The sequence below is a fragment of the Ursus maritimus genome, unplaced genomic scaffold (genome assembly GCF_017311325.1).
Source record: "Ursus maritimus isolate PB19 unplaced genomic scaffold, ASM1731132v1 scaffold_16, whole genome shotgun sequence".
Classification (NCBI taxonomy): Eukaryota; Metazoa; Chordata; class Mammalia; order Carnivora; family Ursidae; genus Ursus; species Ursus maritimus.
In genome coordinates, this window is record NW_024424008.1 from 4,880,817 (window position 1) to 4,898,528 (window position 17,712).

The window sequence follows — 17,712 nt, forward strand, 5'->3', positions numbered from 1 at the left end:
AGAACTACCACCCTAGAAGCTCTTGCCCAGGTTCCTCTTGCCTAGAACTTCATGAATTGGTGTTGCTCAAATGCCGGGTCTCAAACTTAATTCTGAAACACACACACACACACCCATATATGGAACTGTCACTACAAGGAGTCTTGGGCTGAAGCTCAGGGATCTCATAAGGCTGCCAAGTGGCCCCCAAGACTTCCTCTGCATGAAACTATGGACAGGAGACTGTTTATCATCAGCTGGGCCAGAGGGAGATGATAGAAACTGACAGTGGGGTCTGCAGGAGGCTTATGGGTGCCTCATACCTATAGTCCTGCCCCTGCCCAGGGCCGCAGTGCTCTGAAGACCACCGCCCTTCAGACCCTTAAGGGTCAGCACTCTCTCTCCTCATCACCCTACCTCTTCCTTTCCATTCTTCAAATCAGCAAACATTTATTAAGTGCCCACCACAAGCCACTGTGCCAGGCGCTGGGGAGCTCCTGGTCCGGCAGACACAGCGGACCCCAACATGTAGCTTCCAAATGACAGTGGGTGTCCACAGTACTCTCTGGAGTAAGCTCAGCGAGGGAGAATGGCCACACTTTTGGTTACCCTGAGTCTTTACGGAGCTCAAGACAATTCCAGCAGGTCACTCACCACACTGGTTTCCTGCATGGCCCTGGCCCGCTCCACAGGACGGCACTCGGTGTTCCGATGTTCTGGGAGACTTCTTTGCCCCTTCCAGGTCCATGCCCGAGAGCTGCAGGTGAAACTGCTCCCTGTTGGCAGCCTTCCGGAGCGCGCGGATGGCCTTCCGGAGCCGCTTCTCTGTTCGCTTGACGCCGCATCTCAGGTCACAAGAAGCTACCGAGACAAGAGGGATCGCCGTGGGGGGAGGGGGGAGGCTGCAGCGTGTAAGGATGTCCGGACCCACTGTGGGACCCACCGACACCCACAGTTCCCTGTGGACAGAATGGGGGGGGGTACCTGGGCCTGGGTACCTCGCGGGCTGGGCAGCATTTGATTCAAACAGAAATTTGTGGACCAAAATGGAATCTTTGAGTTTTTATGAAACAGATAAAAATGAGGTTCCAAACCAATTCAGTTTAGTTGGGGGTGAAAACAACAACAACAACAAACAGGAGATACTTCAGTGGTTGAATCCCCCCCCCCCCCAAGAAGGACGAAAAGCGAAAAGCAAAGGAATAAGGAACAAGCTGTGAGAAGCCTGGCACCAAAGACTGTTTTCAAACCAACCTGTCACCTCCTTTTGGTTAGTTTCAAGTTCAAACTCAACAGTGATAAACATTTCCTTAGTGGCGCTTGGGCGGCCAGGGGCTCCCGGGGCTTGCTTGCTGGAGGCGCATGTAATGTTTGCGTAGCGGAAGCTCTCTTTTACTGAGCTCTGCTTCTCTGTATGAAGAAACAAAATTATCGGAAGCCAGATCCTGGCAAAGCACTCAGCTGAACATTCGCTAGAGCTCAGTAAACATTTCATTAAAACAACTCTCAAGGGACTACGTGATTAACTCCAGATGCCAAGACGTTGTAAGCCTCAGCTTGGAGCACGATGACATTTTAATTTCAAAGAGCCTTCTATACAACTTAACAATTTCGCTCTTGACAATTATTTTCATGGATGAACGCTGGATGTGTACGACTGACCGGCCACATACGTGGAAGACAGGCACGGGGGTCGCCTTGCGGTCCTAACAGACGGTCTGCTAAGGTGTGCTCTTGTTCTCACGGTTGGTTTCCTTAGAGCCGACTGTGATGTACCAAGCAGGGGCTGAGGCTTCAAATAGGGAATGAAGCACAGGAGTGGAAAGGAAACCGACTCCTGCTTTCAGGCAGACTGAGCTTGGAGTAATTCCAACCCGGAGGGGAAGCTGGAAAGCACATTAACAGTGCTGTCTCATTTTGACATAACCAGGTGCAACACACAGCACCAAGCATCTCGAGAACCAAACAACATCATGAAGGCATCCAGGGTGGGAGGAAGCGCTGCGGAAGGCGGGGCTCTGCACACCCCGATTCCGGACTCTGGCCGTTCCTCTCCCCCCCCCAACCCCCCGCTTCCAGTGGATCTCTTAGCTAATGACTGCTAACTCGAACCAAAGAGCAGTTCCGTGTATCATCCACACAAGAGACTTGTCTCTAGTTTGAACTCTCACTTTATTCAACTGATGGATCATCTGTATCATATTCTTCTTTGACATTACGAGGGTGTTCAAAGCAGTGGGTCATCGGGAGCCAAAGGAAGGAGGAGGCAAACCAACCCCATTCCGTCCCCCCCTCCCATGGAAAATTCCCTCACCTTTTCAAAAGGCTAACTTCAAACCTCGAACTAAACATATTTTGAACCTTTCTCTCTTTCAATTTTCCCAAATCTATATTTTAAACTTTTTATTTTGAAATAAGTTTAGATTTGCAGAAAAGCTGCCTAGATAGAACCGAGAGTTCCCATATACTCTGTTAAATTTCCCCTGATGCTAACATCTTACATTATCCTGTATATTTATCAACACTGAGAAATTAACATAGTATAATACCATTAAGGAGATTAAGACCAAGACTATTTTTAAACAATGCTTTTTTCCTCTGATCCAAAAGGATAAATGTTAGGCCGCCTGGGTGATTCAGCTGGCTGAGCAGTTGACTCTTGATTGCGGCTTGATCATGAGGTCATGATCTCAGGGTCATGGGACTGAGGCCCACACTGGGCTCCATGCTCAGCAGGGTATCTGCTTGAGATTCTCTCTCCCTCTCCCTCTCCCCTCCCCGCCTCAAATAAATAAATAAATAAATAAATAAATAATTCTTTTAAAAATAAAATAAAATAAGTATAAATGCTCACTGTGGAGAATTTGGAAAATACAGAAGAAAAAAATGAAAATTTCCTGTCATTCTCCCCACCCAGATATAATTACTACTAATGATATGGTGACTTTCCTTTCTTTTTCTTCTACTCACACTTTTTCTTACACAAAGATATATGTATTGTATTAGAGATATGAAATCTTACTCTCCCCTCTCTAAGCATCAAGAACATTTTCCTATGTCATTAAACATTCTTCAAAAACACATAATTAATAGCTGCATAATATTCCATCAAATGGAGGTACCAAAATTTACCTGTTTTTAAAATATGCAGCCAAAAGTGACCACAGTGGGCTTCCTGTTTATTTGTATGGTTTACGTGATGGCAAACTGGGGAAAGAAGCAACCCTAATACATGAGTCATGATTTTTCTAATCTCTGAAATTATTTTATGAACTAATACTGGAAATGTGAGCTGGTTCTGCTCTTCTCTACAAGGCCAGTCTTACTTGGATGGTGTTTGTTCTGCTGAAGCCAATGGAGTCACTGCCTCCAAAGACTTGATCCAGCAGGAAAGCAGGATATTACATCATTGCTCATCAGAGATTATCCTGAACCAAACCTTTCTCTTCTTTGTCTTATATTCCAAGCGAACTCTGAGATCTAGAAAATTTAACCCAATATAATCACAAATGCCAATACATCTTAAAGCCCTTACTGACTCCTGTGAACTCACAGGTTTCTCCAGAGCTCACCATGTGTGCCCAGCAAAGGAAGCCCTCAAGTAGCTCTGAACTCCAGGGCTATACAGGGGTGCTAGGCTAGGCTCCTCTTCCTCCTGTGGAGAGAGTCCTTAGAGATCCTGGACTGTTCAATCCCATCTGAAGGGCTTAGCATGTTCCAGGCCCCTTTCCCAACATGCAAGCAAGCTCCCTGCACCAGCCGTCTGATTCCATACCTGGTAGTGCTGCTCGCAGACCCTCGGGAAACAGCTCAGCCTTTTGCAAACTACACTTGCCTTCACTTAGTTTAAAGGTTACACTTGTCCTGACGGTGGCGACATCTTCAGAAAGAAACAAGTGAGAGGCGTTACCTTCAGAGGCAAAGGAATGGAAAGACCCAGTGGGTGATGGCGAGCTATCCCGAGGCTGGGTCCCACCACACACTGCACACCGTGAGCCCCTCTCTTCCCCTGAGACCACAAAAGATTTGGTTCATGACCCTGAGGCTAGAAACCCCAGGAACCTCCTAAGAGTTACACTTATCCCTCCAGCTGAAATGAACCCAATGCTCAAATATAATAAAGAGAGGGCCCCAAATAACCTCAACGCTGAGATGAACTATGAGGTCACTTTTGTGCCTTCCTGACAAAGAAGACCAGAATCCCCTAGTTCAAATTTGGACACAACTGCTGAGGGAAATGGTGAGGGGCAGATTCTCCTGGAGAAGCCTTTCCTGGGAGGACAAAGTTGAGGGAGCAGACAAGGATGGCACTCACCAAATGCGGCTAAGATGTTTGGGCTCTGGGGGCAGCAAAGGTCCCACTCTGAGGGCCTCGTGTGCAAAATTCTGCTCTCCCCCCACAATCAGTCTTAACCATATGTCAAGCTCTGGAGCCAAAGTCCAGGATTCATACTCTAGCTCTTTGACTCGTGATGAACCTAAGCAAGTTACTGAAACTCCCTAACCCTCAGTTTCCTCATCTGTAAAATAGACAAAATTGGGGTACTTACATTAAGGTGCCTACATTACCGTGAGGATTAAATGAGATGATGCAAAAAGAAAAAAAGTTTAGCCTACTGTCTGGCACACAGTAAGAACTGAATAACTATTAACTGTCAGCTTGCCCATCCTGATTAAAATCCCAACTCCACGATTTTCTATCTGAGTTACTCTGGGTACATTACTTCACCTCTCCGGACCTCAGGTTCTGATTAATGAGAAGAATAGTAAAATTTCCCTGAGTACTTCAGTATGAATTCCATCAGCTCAGACATGTGATACAGCGGCTGGTATATTTTAGCTGCTCAATCAATATATTCTAGTACTATTATCATGCTTTGGGCCTCTAGCTCTGCTCATATATGTAAAATGGACATCAAGAATCATTTCCTTGGGGGCCTGGGTGGCTCAGTCGTGAAGCGTCCACCTTCAGCTCAGGTCATGATCCCAGAGTCCCAGGATCGAGCCCCACATCGGGCGCCCTGCTCAGGGGGGAGCCTGCTTCTCCCTCTGACGCTCACCCCGCCTGTGCTCACTCACTCTCTCTCTCTCTCTCAAATAAATAAATAAAATCTTATTTAAAAAAAAGAATCATTTCCTCATTCAGTCGTTGTGATGATGTAATCACGGAGATGTCTAACTCTGGGAGGATGTGGCTACTTAAAATCTTTAAATTTCATTCTTTGTCTTCTGACAAACTAGGAAGGGTTTGGGACTCTCTCTGGACAGAACCTTTCCCGCCAGTCACGCCTACGTCTATCTCCACCAACGTCATGTGCTCCAGGCACACACTGCCTGCCCGGCCTGTGAGGTACAGGGAGTTTGGGAGACCTGAGTCTCCTGACCCCAGAGCTCTGTGGGCCTCTGCCCAACATCATGACCCACCAGGGCTGACCACGGAGCCCCCCAGCGTAGTGGACACTCCGTAAGTACCCGTTACGTGGTGAGTCAGTTTTCAGGCACCAAGGCTGTGGGCAAGAACAGCCTGTAATGTGCTCACAGCACTGAGGAGATTGAGAGAAAAGAAAATAAAGCCAACGCCCAAGAACAGCACCCCAAGAACAGAGCCCATTTAACACAGTGAGCCCCAGAGAGAACACACAGATTTGGTAATTACCCCCAAAAGCAGAGTCATTTGATTTTTGCTGTTTGCTCCTGAGAGAAGAGGAAGAGCCGCAGGCGACAGAGTAGGCCTCTTGCAGTCCTGACAGACAGAATGTGGGTTGTCAGCATGTGGGCAAGGTTACAGTCTCTCCTGGTAGCAGCTAAACTCACTCCCCGCCCCCCATTCCACAGAAACCACTAGACAAATGCCCAGCATTTGGGGTCTCAAAGCATGGGCCTCCGGTGGCCAAGGGGCAGCCAGACAAAGACCTGGAAACCCTTTGAGGGCAACTAACACCGAATGGCCAGGAAGGCCTGGCCCTGGCACGAGGACTTGCCCCAGGGACTGGGACCCACTCACCTGAAGAGAGGTGAATGCCCGAGTGACATCTGAGGAAGCACCTGTCTCCTCCGCCACTCTTACCGCAATGCAGGGACACCTGGGGTGATACACTAGTGGGCAGGACCCCCTTCACTTCTAGACAGGACAAAAAAGCAGACACTTGCAGAAAGAGCAGGACACTCCCAGGTGAGTCCCAAATATCCAAGGCCCAAAGGAAAGAAGGTAGAGCTGATACCCAGCACAGAACACAAGACACAGGGCACTATTTCCCTCTAAGGTAAAGAAGCTACTTGTGTGCTATTTTTCTTCCATGCAGGAAAACAGACGTGAGTTCCAACCTACACAGAAGCACAGAAGGAAACACCGAAGAGCCTGTAAAGTATCTCCTGTTTTTGCACTATTTCAAGAATGGCTGCAGCCACTGAGGGGAGACACGCAGGGACGGGACGAGGGTGGGTGCACTCCGGGCCCCGTCGGGACAGAGCTGCCGCGCCAGTGTGAGCCCGCTGACTGTGAGACGCGGCACCCCTTACCCACGCAGTCTTTTTTATTCCAGTGGAGCTTGTATGCAGAGTGGCATCGGCATTCGTAGCTGCCCACTGTGTTCACACAGACCTGCTGGCAGCCCCCGTTGTTGACGCTGCACTCGTTGGTGTCTGCAGAAGGAAACAGTCTCCTGTCACAGCAGCCCACTGCGACCAGGCTGACACCGTCCCTCCCCTGAGCAAGGAGCAGAGGGAAGTCACAGGGTCGAAACTCACTAAACCAAGGGAAGGCGCTAACTGCCTTCGGGACGTGCGCTGGGCACCGGCTGACCCCACTCCCCCACCATGGGTTTCCTGGCACAGGCTTTGCCAGGATGGTCTCAAGTTCCGTTCTGGACCGAACATTTCCCCCACTAAGGATCCTCGAAGCAGGCACACTCTACTTTCACGTGTCCAAACGCAAACACTGCCCAGGCCTCCGAGGGAAACGCTACCATCCTGCTGGGCTACGCGCCACGGGAGACAGAGCTCGGATGCCTCACTGAACAGTTCATATTCAGTAGCTGAAGTCTAGAGAACGAAAATGACTTCACTAATCCCCATCCACCCAAGACTGAGTCCAGGTGGGAAGGCAGCTCCACCTAAAACCCAGACACATATCCGTACTCAGGGCATATGTCCTTGGGGTTTCTTGATGGCCTGGGAAAGGATGTATCTAGCCACGTCAGGGATGTACTGAAAAGGAGAACAGAGACAATGCTACCTATACCAAGTCACTACTATCCATTCTTCTTAAGCACAGGGCACAAGAATTGGGCGGGAAGTATGTAAGCCCGTGGTTCCCAAATATTCGGATACTCAGTATCCCCTTAGAAGCGCTAGCCGTTCCAAATCAGAATCTGAAGCTGTATTCTCAAAGATTGTTGAGTGACCTCATGATCAGGGGGGCAGGGTGGGAGTCATTTGATGTCAAATCTGATTTATGCCATCGTCTACGTGACAAATGACATCAGAACACAGGGCTACATGGGCACAGCGCAGAGAGATGGACTCGATGGTCCACTTCCAGCTCAAAGACCTGCTCAAAAACCAGCTCAGATCTCGAAACAGGCTTCTCAGCGAGTTCCTGGGCACAGCAAGGCTGTGGAAATGGCTGGTGCCCTGCCAAGTCTCTCTGAGGACTGTGACTTTACTATCTACTGGGAAGTTCCAACAGACAGGGTGTCAGCCCCTGAGAGTTGCTCCCACCATCTGAATACACTACACCCATAAAGTCAATAAAGAGTTCACAGCTGACGAGTCCAGTTCTCTCTGCTCCATAACGTAACGTGCTGAAGGGATCCATGTGAATAGATTTCCCTTAGCAGATGCTTCCCTCGAGTCGACGAACTCACTACGACTACACTAAAATGCCCCATTCATTCCCCAATATTGGAAACTTGACCCTGACCTGGGGAAACTGTGGGAGGTAGGCCCGGCTTCCCTGCAGGCCCAACCTGCCCTGCCTCTAGCGGGCCTTCTGCTCACCTCCGCAGTGGGTGAGGCCATAGAGCGTGTAGCCTTTGTTGCAAGCACACGTGAAGGTGCCGGGGTGGTTGATGCAGGTGTGGTCACAGGTCCTATCCAAAGAGCATTCGTCCACATCTGTAATTGTCAAAGGGAGAGGGGAGCTGAAGCCAACTCTGAGGGGTGAGCGGAAAGAACAGGTTTATAACTCCACTTATTGACCAGCAATAAAAACAACATACACAGAATTTTAAAAGTATCCATCAGTTCTTCTGCTCACTTGTGTTAAAGAAAATGTTGAGCAGCCTGCAATAGGTATACTCACAACCAGAATCCTTATTTCCAAATTCTGTTGCAAATTGCACTTGCCTTTACGCTCAGTTGGTCTCTCTCTCTTTCCCATGCTTATTTGCAGGGCTGAGTAATTTAAAATATTTAAATGAAGCTAAATGAGATAACAAACCCTTAAAAGGGTTTGTAAACGGTAAGGTGCGCTCCATGCACTACTGTTGTTCTATCACTGTTGGTAAGACAACAGTACAATTATATAAGCTACAGCAAATGGAAAGGAGAAAACAGTTGGGTTGGAAATAAATCTGGTTCCTATCTTTCCAGAATTAGTCTTCTGGCCCCAAGAGGCCAATGGGGTTTTAATGTCCTCTGCACCAAAAGAATGCACGAATGCTAACATCCTCAGTGATTTTCTGTTGCAGATGCTAAAATTTGGTGGTTAAGCTCCAAACTGGATCCTCTTGGCCAATCCCTTGGCTTTGTTCTTCTGCCATGGTTCAGCCCCACAGGGACCCTCCTGTCCTGGTTCAATGTGGAGGCATCGCTGGCTTCAGCTGAAATCCCGGAAACTAGCCTCAGGACACTGCCTTTGTCAATCTAATCATCTCTTCTACCCTGGTCTGGTGCTCACATCCTTCCCGTAGACTAGAGTTTCAGTGCTTTACTCCCTCAACTCTTTGGAGGGTTTTAACAGAGTTACGACTTGTGTCTCCAGATGGATAAACCAGGAACAGTGCAGAACTCAGTGGAAGCTAACTAGCCCACAGCTAGATCTCTTTTTCAACATCAAATGTGCCATAAGAAACTATGTTAATAAAAAACAAACAGTTGGAAGGAACTGGAGGAATGAAAAAAATGAAATTAAAGAGGGCAAATTCTTACAAAACCTCTTCATCACTAGCTTTTCCCAGAAATCCTGGCAATTTCTTCAGTAAATTTGTTCTGTGAAAATATTTCTTCTACCAAGGCCAATCAGTGAAAAATTTTTACAAAGTCCATTTCTTCCCTAGTAACTGATGTCGCTCTATGAATTCTGTTATTAATGTCAGCCAGTTGTTGAGAGAGTGGACTCGTTCAGTAGCTGGCTTCGGCTGCACATCATGGGCTGTTGCTTTGCCAAAAATAATGAGATCACTTTTCTAATTCCTTTTTAATGTGTTTACACAGCTTCAACAGTATTTCTTGCTCTATACATTATGAAACACTATGTGGGACATCAAATTTGCTTTCCAAGTCAAATGAAAGAAAGCCGTGCAACAGTCATCTAGAATGAACTTGTTGGATTTAAAAGGGCTATACTTGAACTGCCTAACAAATTATGTATTAAGAGACAAAAAGAAGAGAGAAACCTAATTCACACACCATAAGGTTAAAAAAAAAAAAGGTTATATTACATTTTTATTACCTGAAGTGAAAGCAGATATTATTTTCTAATTTTGATTTAATTCTGGGATTTCTAACAAAATACGTTAGGCTGTTCTTGTTCTCAGAAATGGAACAAGACTACATGACAGCACATCTTTCCTTAGAGAGGCTTCCTGTATATCCAAAGGGCAGAAAAGGTGCTCATCTGAAAATATCAATGGTGCCCCTCATCCAACACAGCTTACCACCCCCCCAAAGAGTTATTCATAACAACAACTGCAAGATGCTCCCTTGACACCCCTTGTGTGGGAGGAGTGCATCTAAAAGGGGGTCTGAAATCCTGCCTGAGGACTGACAGCCTTGCCTCCTCTCAATCCCCTCCCTCCCTCCCTCTCCACCGTCCCTCTCCCCAAGCCCCAAAGGCTGGTTGGTCATTAAAACAAGGGCTATAAGGAAGAGACCAAGTGGTGCATGACCTTGATTATGGGTTGACCCCCACTTTTCGCTAGGAAAAGGTAAGGTATATTAACTAAATCTACATATTTCTGCCACCAAGTTTTGTTATAAAATCCACACAATTAAAGGAAAATTTAGAAAAGAAAAATGATTCATAATCTCAACACCCTAATGCAACCTGTTTACGCTCTGTGATCCATGCCATTTCTAGCAGCGAGCTCTGCTGTAATCACACCAGATGGATTCTTTGAGGTGTTCTCTAATCATTAACAGCTTAACGTCCAAAATACACCTGTGAGCTACATCACTGTTTTTATTCTACCCACAGATGAAATAAGTGAAGCATGGGTTGGAGGTTGGATGAATGACTCCATCGAGAACCCAACGAGCCAGTCCCTGCCAGGTGGGGTTTCACCTTCTCGGCTCCAGCCAGTGGGCACTGCACAGCACAGCTATGTTTCAGCACACACCTTGGCAAGACTTCTCATCTGTTAGTAATTTAAATCCCTTTTTGCAGCTGCAGTCAAAACTGCCCACGGTGTTTTTGCAGAAATGATCGCAACCTCCACGGCGGGTCTGGCACTCATCAATATCTGTAACGGGCAAGCATCGGCAAATCAGAGAGCAAAACTGGCCTGCTTTCCCACAAATCCCTCTCTGCAACGAAAACAGACCCGTGAAAGCAGGTAAGGATGTTTGCTGATGTGTTTAATCTTACACGTTCTTTTGTCTGGCCAAACCAGTTGGGAAAGACATGTGCCTCAGCCCCTTGAGAACTCCGACTGGTGCTACCCTTAGCTAGCATTCAGGAAACAAATTATGGGAAAGAATGGTGATGCCCTGTTATATTCCCACTCTTGCACTGCTCTCTCGAGATAAGATGGCTCCCTTCAGTATACTTTCCATTCCAGTTTAATGATTAAAGTTATTAGGAATTAGAACATTTGTTTTGGCAAATTACACGACGATCAAGTAGCCTCAATGCTTTTAAATGATTCCTGACACTCAAATTAATCTTCTCTTCTCTCACTTTCATCTGGTAACTGGTTATCTGTATTTATCTGTATTATTTGTATCATGTTAAAGAACTAAGCCTTTGTACTCTTGCCCATGAAATACTAGCAGGTCACTGAGGTCTCTATTCATCAGTAAACGTTAATTGTACAGCTATTCATTAAGTTCTCTGGATAAAAATCTTGCCTGTTATTTATATAATAATCTCTAGGCTGTTATTTATGATATGCTGATATTATCACCTGCAAATGAATGTTTTCTTGAATTTCTGCCTTTTTCTAATAAGGCTGCTGCCTGGGTTATCTGATGCTTGCAGAAGCTGACCTTCTCAACAGTTACTATAATTAAGTTGGTTCTAATTAAGCTTACTCAATTGTAATCTTCCACTAGGCCAGGGAAGAAAAGCTTCCACCAATATGAATCATAAGCTTTCTGGAGTCTCTCAGGAGGTACGGAGGGGAAGAGCTGCCTTTATCCCCACACAGTAGCAACTTAGAGAGACACAGGCTACCTTTACAGGTCTTCCCGTCCAACTGGAGAGTGAATCCAACAGGACAACTGCAATGAACACCTGTTGAAGTATCCTTACAGGTACGATCGCAGCCTCCATTGTTGACAGCACATGTTTCTGACAAGGAGGTAAGAAAAAGACAGTTAGCTCACTAAAGAAGTGCTGACCCAGCTGGGAGGAAAGGATACGGCTGAGGGATTAATACTCGACAAAGTTCACGAAAGCCAAGAAGCATGGTGGGGGTACTCACAGTTGTACCCCAAGTCTCTACTGCCTGCAGGTGAGATAAAGGGAGAGCAGGTGCAGCTCCTCTCACCCACCTAAATAAGTGACATCTCCCAGAGAAGCTTGATCGAGGGGTAAGGATGTCTCTCCAGCCTGCCGAGCCTCTCCCTGCTCCACTGGCAGATCTGAAGCCACTACACGTTCCTATTGAGTCACAGCCACTGACCTACTAAGAGTGGCCACAACTGGCAAACTAGATGTGAATGCAGAACAGGGCAAAGGGGGATGGTCCCTCCTTCATCCCGAACCCTCCCCCTTCAATATAAGTAATGGGCGAAGCAAGAGGGGGCAAGCTTCGCCTACCCCGACCGTTCCCTTGCTGCACACCAATGACTTCATCCTTGCAACTGCCAATTAACTCAGATTAGGAGTTTACCTTTCCCTGAAAGGAAAAAGAATGGTCAGAAGTACATGAAAAATCAGCCACAGTTGTTAAGTCGCACCTAGAGAGAGGAGGAGCAATAAGCAAGCGTCCTCCTAGTTTCACTTACTGCTTCTACTTCCATAGCTCCCTCACCGTAGCGCCTCAGGGCAAAAGCTTAGTTCTAATTGAATATGCCACACAGAATAGGTATATCTCTGTTTCCTCTCAAAACCTCACATGAGAGTAAATAGATTTTTGAAAGTATAAATCCTTAAGAACTGGTACAGCCACCATGGAAAACAGTATGGATGTTCCTCAAAAAGTTAAAAACAGAGCGACTCTATGATCGGGTAATCAATCACACTCCTGGGTATTTACCTCCAAAATATGGAAACACTAATTCAAAGGTATGCATGCACCCCAATGTTTATAGAAGCATTATCTACAACAGCCAAAGTATGAAAACAGCCCAAGTATCTATCGACTGATGAATGGATAGAGAAGATGTGGTATATACACACAATGGAATATTACTCAGCCATCAAAAAGAATGAAATCTTGCCATTTGCAATGACACAGATGGAGCTAGAGAGTATAATGCTAAGCAAAATAAGTCAGAGAAAGACAAATACCATATGATTTCAGTCACATGTGGAATTTAAGAAACAAAACAAATGAGTGAAGGAAAAAAAGAGAGAGAAAAGCCAAGAAATAGACTCTTAACTACAAAGAACAAAGTGCTGGTCACCAAAGGGGAGGTGGGAGGGGAATGGGTGAAACAGGTGATGGGGATTACAGAGTGCACGTATGATGAGCACTGGGTAATGTATGGAAGTGTGACTCACTGTACTGTACACCCGACAGCACTATGACACTGTACGCTAACTATACTGAAATTAACACTTTTAAAAAGTACAAATTCCTAAGGACAAAGAAAATGGAAGCAAAGACAATAGATGAAAGATGTCAAATATTCTGGAAGTGGCATGTCAAGGACGGGCAGTAATGGACAAAGCGGAAAGCTAAACCCTAGCGGTCTACAGAGGGGGAACCAACAAGTGGCAAGCTCAGGTGAGCAACAGAACCCCAGAAAGGCCCAGGAATTGGAGATACTAACTTACTCTAGAGGCAGAGGTGAGGAAGGAGTTAAAAATAGGAAGATTGATTGTAAGTCTACAGAACAAACAAATAAACCCTCAGATCCCCTCCTAAATGTCACAGCCAGGTGACTACCCCTTCCCTATTTGGGCCATAGCAGAGAAATATATCTTCTGGAGAAGTGGGACCAGAGAAGTGCTGGACTCGAGGATACCAGGAATAGCAGGAGGGAGGAGGAAACACTGTCAGGTGAAAGTCTATACCCTGAAAAGAGAGATCTCAAAGCCTCACCACCCTCCCCCCGCCCAGCTCCAGAATCACAGGCAGTCAAGTCCATGTCCCCTCAGCAGGAGACTGAAGGGTTCCTCTCCAGCTAAACTGGCCTGTCCAAGTGAAAAGACCTATAGATACCGGCATTGGAGGGTCTCCAAATGAAATGGCTAAGTCACTGCCTAGTCATCCAAGTTTAAAGCCTATCAGTTGATAGACTATCCAATTGACTTCTTAGTATTTCACTATTAAGGGTGAAAAGTCAGCCTAGAATCACCAGACATTTCAGGAAGGCCTTTAATATGAATTAGATGCACCAAATCAAATGAAAAGGGAACTTGGAAGAAACAAGGACAATACAGGGAACAAAAGAAAAGATTGTAAAAACCTCATAATTTCCCTAGAGAGATAAGGAAAGCAGTTGTGAAGTATGAATAGGTGCCTCCAAAAGACCAAAGTAAAATTCTGGAAAAATTAAAATACGAAAGCAGAAGTTTAAATTCTGTAGAGGGTTAGAAGAAAAAAAAATGAAAAATCTCTTAGGAAGTAGAACAAAAATTTAAGGAAAGAGAAGAAAATCAGAGGTGTTAAAACGGTCAGCTGACAGAAGTTTCAGAGAGAAAGAATAGGAATACGTAAAGAAAATTATCAACGAAAAAATACAAGGAACTTTCTCAGAACTAGAGGGCTCAAATGTCCATACTGAAAAGGGCCAACCGAGAGTCTGGCACAACAGGTGGGGAAAAGTCTCATCACGAGGGTCGTTATTGTGAAATTTCAGACCACAAGGGACAAGGAGAAGACCCGAAAACAACCAGAGAGAAGACTTCATGGGCTCCATTCAAAGGATCAAGAATAAAAATGACCTTAGACTTCTTGAAACAACACTGAATGCTTGAAAACAACAGAGCACTTGCTGCCCACAACTCTGAATTCTATACTGAGCCAAATGCTCAATAAAGGTAGAGTAGAAAGGCATTTTCAGGGGCGCCTGGGTGGCACAGCGGTTAAGCGTCTGCCTTCGGCTCAGGGCGTGATCCCGGTGTTATGGGATCGAGCCCCACATCAGGCTCTTCCGCTAGGAGCCTGCTTCTTCCTCTCCCACTCCCCCTGCTTGTGTTCCCTCTCTCGCTGGCTGTCTCTATCTCTGTCGAATAAATAAATAAAATCTTTAAAAAAAAAAAAAAAAGAAAGGCATTTTCAGGCATGGGAGGTTTTTAAAAACCTATACCTACCCATGGGAACTAACAACAGAGAAGCCATGGGGTCCACCGACACAGGAGCAAGGTGAAGGGGATTCCCAGGCTGATGCTGGCGGGAAGACCCGGAGGAGAGGAGTGCAGCCAGCCTGGGGCTAGGCACCCCTAGAGCTGGGGAAGCCTCAGAAGACATTTAGAAAAAAAAATTTTTTTTAATTTATTCATTTGAGAGAGAGAGCACGCATGAGTGAGAGAGTGAGAGAGTCAGAGAGTGAGGAAAAGCACGAGCAAGGGGGAGAGGCAGAGGGAGAAGCAGGCTCCCCGCTGAGCAGGGAGCCCAGGACCCTGAGATCACGCCCTGAGCCAAAGGCAGACGCTTAACTGACTGAGCCCCCCAGGTGTCCCCAGAAGACACTTTTTAAGAAGAAAACGGAATTAGGGGCTTCTTCCTCTCCCACTCCCCCTACTAGCATTCCCTCTCTCGCTGGCTGTCTCTCTCTCTGTCAAATAATAAAATCTTAAAAAAAAAAAAAAGAAAATGGAATTAATAAGTCGATTGCTGTATTTGAACACAATGAAAGGGTTTTAGAACTCTGCTCAAAGTTTGCAAAAGAACTGGTAAGAGGTACTTAGAAACCTAGGCAAACAAAGAAAATAATAATCATAGCACACTACATGGTGCGGGTGACTCATATTTAGATACTTGTAGTCAAAATGATGTAAATACGTAATGTTGATTTCAGTAGCGATGGAACCGCAGTAAGGGAGTGGGAGAGGGAGGGTGTGTGCACGGGGGAGGCAGCAGAAGAGAGCTAAAACCCAGTGTGCTCTGGAATAAGAAGTCACAGCTGATGTCTGAAACTGTCATATCAGGAAATAAGTGTATAATATAATAAAACAGGAAAAAGAGAAATACTTGTACACACTCTTCAGAAATATGGGGGAAATGGAGTCACAAGAAGAAACAACTAGGAGAAATGGAAATTGTTGCCTCTGGCAAATGGGATGGGGGAAAGGGAAGTTTTGAGGCAAGGAAATGACGTTTCATGACAAGCTTAATAGCACTGATTTAGTTTTTAAGGTTTTTTTTGTATCATTCGTATGCAGTATTTTAACTTAACACAATTAAAAATCACTTTAAAGAGCTCAGAAATGTCATGTGCCCAGTATATTGTGCCCTGCTCAATATATTGCCTGTTAAATCTAGAAACCATCCACAAGTCGGTTTTGTTTCGGTCAAGCCAAGCTTTCTCCAGAATAATAATGCGCCCGAGGACCTGACTGCCGCCCCCACAGCCACGGCCTTGGCTTCTGCTCCCATCGCCGGCCTTGCTGGCAGACCTCCCTACACCCCACAGCCAAGTGCCCATCAACGTGGGCTGAAGTCAGAGGGACGAGGACTCCACTGACAAAAACCCAGACAAATCGTCATGCTAAGCTAGGGACGGCGCAAAGTGCCTCGCTGGTCACAGCCACTCAGAAGGACTGGAGCTGACACTCACTGACCACCCACGAAGTCCCAGGCATTGGACTCCGGGCACTTTGCGCATTACCCTCCTAACTGAGCTTCCTGGTAACCCTAAGAGGTAGGTTCTATTACCTCCAGTTTAAAGGAAACGCAGGAGATGGAGAGGCTCAGGGCCGCTCGCCCGAGTCTTACAGCCAGACAGGGGCAGCGCTAGGACGCTAACCGGGTCATTCTGGTGGCTGGTGCCCTTCCCACAGCCGCCGGGTCCGTGGATGGGGACTAAGTAACAGCCGTGCAGGAAGAGCAGACACGACCTGGCTTGACAGGAGCTGCTGACCCTGGTCCAGCTGGTCTGAGGGGGTATGGGCCCCAGGTTCAGGCCTGAGATAGTAAATGGCGGAGGGACAGGGACAAGGACAGTGGCCTGGGAAGGGTGGGGGAGGCGCCTACCCATGAGCAGCCGCCGCTTCACCCGCTTATCGCCGTCCACCACCGACGTGGCATTGCTCTCTGTCACCTCCGGGGCAGTGTCCTCTCGCTCTGTAAGAGACGACAAAGAGCACGGTCCTCAGACCGAAGGAGTCCGATGACTCACCCCCTGTACAACCACTTCTGCCGAAACCCCAGACACGAGAACAATCGAGGATATGCGACTGTGTTCGCTCGATAAAAACGTGTTGTAACGAGGCTCTGTGTGACACGGCCACGGAGCCTTAGTTAACACTGGAAACGGTTTTGAAGCGTACTGCGGTGACCAAAGCTTCAGAGTCACTCCAGTGCCCTCAGTCCAGGACAAATCTTCGGCCTGGGAAGCTCTAAGTGGAGCTAGCAAAGGCCGTGCCACGAAGTACGGGATGGGCGTCCTGACAGAAACACGCAACGCTGTCTTCTGCTGACTGTGACGGCCACTGCGTCATCACAAACGGCTAGCTTTAACCTCATGTCGCCCTGGCCCCTCAGGATGTAATGTCCGGTCTCCAGAATACCACCTTCAGGAGACCCCCTAGGCTAGGAGAGGAGAAAGGGCTTTCTGAGGCGGCACAGGGAGCAAGAGACCCCCTCCTGGGACTAACACACTCAGTCCCACTGTCACCTGTACGGCAGCACAGGACCCATGTGGAGACAAATAGACCAGAAGAATGGCGCTGGACACCATCCAGTCAGGGGTAGGGGTAGGGTCAGGGGTGGGCAGGCTGGGGCGGGCCCTCACCGAGCACCGGGGTCACTCACCGAGGCAGCTTCTCCCGTCCGCATGCATCTCGTACTGTGGATGGCAGCTACACTCTGGGCCTTCAGCGGTGTCCTCGCAGGAGTGCTGGCACCCACCGTTTCCATGGTTACAGGTCACTGAGAGGAAAAGGAATAACACATTGAGCACTGAGTTTTCCACAACCGGGGCTGTTTGCTTCGGAAGGTCTCTGATCTTCAGTCAGCA

At 47.1% G+C, this 17,712-nt stretch overlaps 1 protein-coding gene across 1 annotated transcript in view; it reads right to left on the bottom strand.

Moving 5' to 3' along the window:
• The window catches only part of SCUBE2 (signal peptide, CUB domain and EGF like domain containing 2), a 65,412-nt gene that overhangs the window by 28,388 nt on the left and 19,312 nt on the right, over positions 1–17,712 (bottom strand). Inside the window, exons 6-16 of the mRNA XM_040631316.1 lie at positions 17,508–17,624; positions 16,728–16,817; positions 11,594–11,710; positions 10,539–10,661; positions 7,978–8,094; positions 6,499–6,621; positions 5,984–6,100; positions 5,636–5,722; positions 3,755–3,859; positions 1,234–1,389; positions 634–840 (exon numbers count right to left, since the gene is read on the bottom strand). Coding sequence (XP_040487250.1) covers positions 634–840; positions 1,234–1,389; positions 3,755–3,859; positions 5,636–5,722; positions 5,984–6,100; positions 6,499–6,621; positions 7,978–8,094; positions 10,539–10,661; positions 11,594–11,710; positions 16,728–16,817; positions 17,508–17,624 — 1,359 coding nt within the window. The remainder of the gene's footprint in view (positions 1–633; positions 841–1,233; positions 1,390–3,754; positions 3,860–5,635; positions 5,723–5,983; positions 6,101–6,498; positions 6,622–7,977; positions 8,095–10,538; positions 10,662–11,593; positions 11,711–16,727; positions 16,818–17,507; positions 17,625–17,712) is intronic.